Raw genomic sequence first — 3,947 nt, forward strand, 5'->3', positions numbered from 1 at the left:
CAAACTTTGTCTAACTGGGGATTATTGTTATAATAGTGCTGAGCTGTCAGTGATTGCTAGTAGGTAATTAGCAACGTATGCACTTACAGGTATACCCCGCTCATACAGCTGGTTAGGGACCGGAGCCCCGCTGTAAAGTGAAAACCGACTTAAAGTGAGTCAAGGCATTTTTTACTTGTTTTTCACTTGCCAGTGTGTTTACAAGCATAAAAACATGTTTGAAATAACATATATAGGTGTGCAATAGTGCTAAGTTTAGTTTAACACTAGCAAAAGACAGTACACTACTGTATTCAGTTATGCAGACAGTAGAAAGGGATACATATACTGTATACAGGTACTGTACAGTACAACATGTAGTATAATACAGTGGTATGTGCTTTATTGCTTACCTTTGCTTATGATTCATCATCTGAGTCTTCAATGCAAATCAGTTTTGAAGGTGGAGAACTTGACAAAGATTCATCAGGTCTTGATGTTGAAGGTGATGATGATGGCTGTGGGACTTTATTAAAATATGATAGCAAAGAAGTTTGCTTCATGGACTGACGCTTCCTTTCTCGAAGTATTTCTTTATAACATGCAATTCCATTTGACACAATTTTATTAACTGAAGAACTTCTTTCAAAATTGCCATCAATCTGCTCCAAACCTGCCAAACCCTTTTCAATTAAATTGACATATTCCTCTAATTCTTTTGTTGGCATTTCCCTAATGCAAACTGGGTCTTCATCAGTAGAACCATCAGTTTCAAGAAACAGTCTTCTTTGCTCTTCAATCATAATCAAATCTTCATCTGTCAATGGCTGGTCATGTGATGCAAGTAATTCTGTAACATCTTCAGGCTCCACTTCTAGTTCCAGTTGTCTAGCCATGTCCACAACGCTAGCATTGACTTCCTCTACCGAAGTCTCAAGGCCGGGAACATCATCCATAAAGGTGGGGATTAGCTTTTTCCACACACGTCTCAATGCTGATTCTGAAACTTCATTCCAGGAATCTCTAATTGCTTTAATAGCATCTAGAATTGTAAATCCTTTCCAGAAGGCTTTTAATTTGTTCTGTGTAGCACCATCAGATGCATAGCTATCTAAGGCAGTTATAGCAGCAGTAAAGGTCTTCTTCAAATAATATGCTTTGAAGGTTGCAATCACTCCCTGATCCATAGGCTGAAGCATAGATGTGGTGTTTGCAGGCAAGAAAACAACTTGAATCTCATTGTACATTTCCATTAATGCTCGTGGGTGAGAAGGTGTATTGTCAGTAAGCATTAAAATTTTAAAAGGAATTTTTTTTTCCTTGCAGTAGGCTTCAACTGTGGGTTTAAAATAATCTGTAAACCATGTTGTAAATAGACTTGCAGTCATCCAGGCTTTAGTGTTTGATTTGTAGTAAACAGGAAGGCTAGATTTAGCATAGTTTTTCAGAGCCCTGGGATTCTCAGAATGGTAGATCATCATAGGCTTCAGCTTCAAATCACCAGCTGCATTAGCACCTAAAAGCAGTGTTAGTCGATCCTTTGCAGCTTTGAATCCTGGCATTAACTTTTCCTCCTTTGCAATGAATGTCCTAGATGGCATTTTTTTCCAGAAAAGGCCGGTTTCATCAACATTAAATATTTGCTGTGTGGTGTAACCACCATCTTCTATAATTTTAGCCAGCTCTTCTGGAAAAGCCTCTGCAGATTCAACATCTGCACTAGCTGCTTCCCCTTGCACTTTAATGTTGTGCAGATGACTTCTTTCCTTAAACCTGTTAAACCAACCTCTGCTAGCTTCAAAATTTTCATCTTTAGCACTCTCACCTCTATCAGTCTTCATTGCATTAAACAAGGATAGTGCCTTGCTTTGAATAATGGCTTGGCTTAAAGGAACATTGTGGCTTGTTTGATCTTCTATCCAAACCACTAGCAGCTTCTCCATTTCAGCAATAAGGTTGTCTCTCTTGCGAATCACTTTTGTGTGCACTGGAGTAGCACTTTTTACTTCTTTTAAGTATTTTTCTTTAGCGTTCACCACTGTGCTAACTGTTGTGCGAGCCAAACCTAACTTGCGGCCTATATCTGAGATGGACATGCCTTGCTCACTCATCTTTATCATTTCCAACTTTTGATTCAATGTAAGAGGCTTACGGATCCTCTTTTTTTCATCACCTGGAGCCAGGGCCATTGTAGAAATGTAGAAATAAAATAAAGACTAAAATACAATACAGAGATGATACTGGGAGTGAATTTTTAAATTACTGTATGAAAAAAAAACATGAAAAAAAAAGATTGTCTGCTCCTATTGCAATGATTGGTTTTACCTTTGTGCTTACCTTGAATAGTACAGGTAATAATCTCATATGCCTCCTTCATCTCATACAGTCTATACAGTACCATACCATAACCTAATGTACAGTACTCTACTGTACCTGTACTGTATGCCAGATCCTTATTTTATGTGGAGATCTCAAACCATGCCAAACAATACTGTACAGTACTAAAGTAGGTTATGTTTTATGGTATGGTACTGTATATGAGATGGAGGCATATGAAATGCTTACCTGTACTATTCAAGGTAAGCACAAAGGTATTATGACAATAATACTGTATACAGTACAGTACATACAGTAACACTGCATATACTGGTACTTGTACTGTACCTTTATTGGCCAAAAAATACTGCTTATGAAGAACTATACTTGTGTGTACGGTACAATTACTGTATGGATTTAACAAATAATCCTGTACAGTACTGTACCTTTAATTGTACAAAAAATAATGTAATGCTTATGAAGACCGGTATACTGGACTTACCAAATTATCTGGTACAGTACAATACTGTACTGCACAGTTTTAGCAACCCTAAAGTCTTTCCAACGTACTCTGTAAAACCGCATGCAATTTTTCTCCTTACTACTTGTCTAAGTCCTGAGCTGTGCCGCGCTGAGAAACTACTTCCGGGTTTGCGGCGGCGACGTATTAGCGAAACGACGTAAAGCGAATCGACGTAAAGCGGGGTATACCTGTATTTTAATAATTTACTTACCTCATTTTAATTTTCTTTCTTTTTTTTTTTAGTCTTTTGCACAATGCATGTATCCTACAAAGTGACTGGCTCCTAGTTCATACTTTCTATATACATCAGCAATGTTTACCCTTGTGTTTTCTTTAAGCAAATGAAATATGTGACATAGTATTTAGTTGTCTCATGTATGTATATAAATGTGCGTGTATATGTCCATTTGCGGGAGCACAATAATTAACCAGCCATTCACTTAACTTGTAATCTGGCCTTATGTGTTTGTGTGAATGCTGTTTAGTTTATATAATTATTAGTTGTGTGGATTTGGCAGTTTCCTTCACTGCTGAATGCGGGAGGGGGCTATTTTCAGTATGTGGCTCTTTTCTGAGCCAAATATCCTCTTGTGCAAGTGAAACACACTAAGATCTGTACAAAACCATATAGTAATTATATGTGTTTGTGTATGAAGTATGTATATGTTGTGTACTATATGTATATTTGTGTGTATGCTTTGAATTGTGAATGTTTGTGTAGTCTGTGTGTATGCTCTGTAATATGTGCATCTGTGTGCACTGTGTAGTATATTGTGTCTGGTGATTTATGTGTGTGTGTGTTTGTGTGTGTGTGTATGTGCAATTTATATACTGACATTTTTAAGTAGTTCCTTGTGTACTTCCTAATTCAGCTGTAACATGCATTTTAGTTAAGGGAAAGTAGTGACCATAGATCTTATTTAAAATGTGTTTTGTACATGGAGATGGAGACTGCAAGGGTTTTGCGTGTGGTCTGAGATCTAATTTAAGCATATAACTGATAGGGTGACTCTAGGGTTCATGCATCTAATCTAAGTTTTAATTTGATATAATATTTAATTTATATATATATATATATATATATATATATATATATATATATATATATATATATATATATATATATATC

The 3,947-nt window shown here is 36.4% G+C and overlaps 1 protein-coding gene across 1 annotated transcript; it reads right to left on the bottom strand.

Annotated features, from left to right (window-relative positions):
• Positions 1-398: 398 nt before the first annotated feature.
• Positions 399-2,168, bottom strand: LOC128657342 (tigger transposable element-derived protein 1-like). Its single transcript, XM_053711658.1, has one exon. The coding sequence runs from the start codon at positions 2,166-2,168 to the stop codon at positions 399-401; it is 1,770 nt and encodes a 589-aa protein (XP_053567633.1).
• Between the last annotated feature and the right edge of the window lie 1,779 nt (positions 2,169-3,947).

This window comes from Bombina bombina, chromosome 4, assembly GCF_027579735.1.
Source record: "Bombina bombina isolate aBomBom1 chromosome 4, aBomBom1.pri, whole genome shotgun sequence".
Taxonomy (NCBI): domain Eukaryota; kingdom Metazoa; phylum Chordata; class Amphibia; order Anura; family Bombinatoridae; genus Bombina; species Bombina bombina.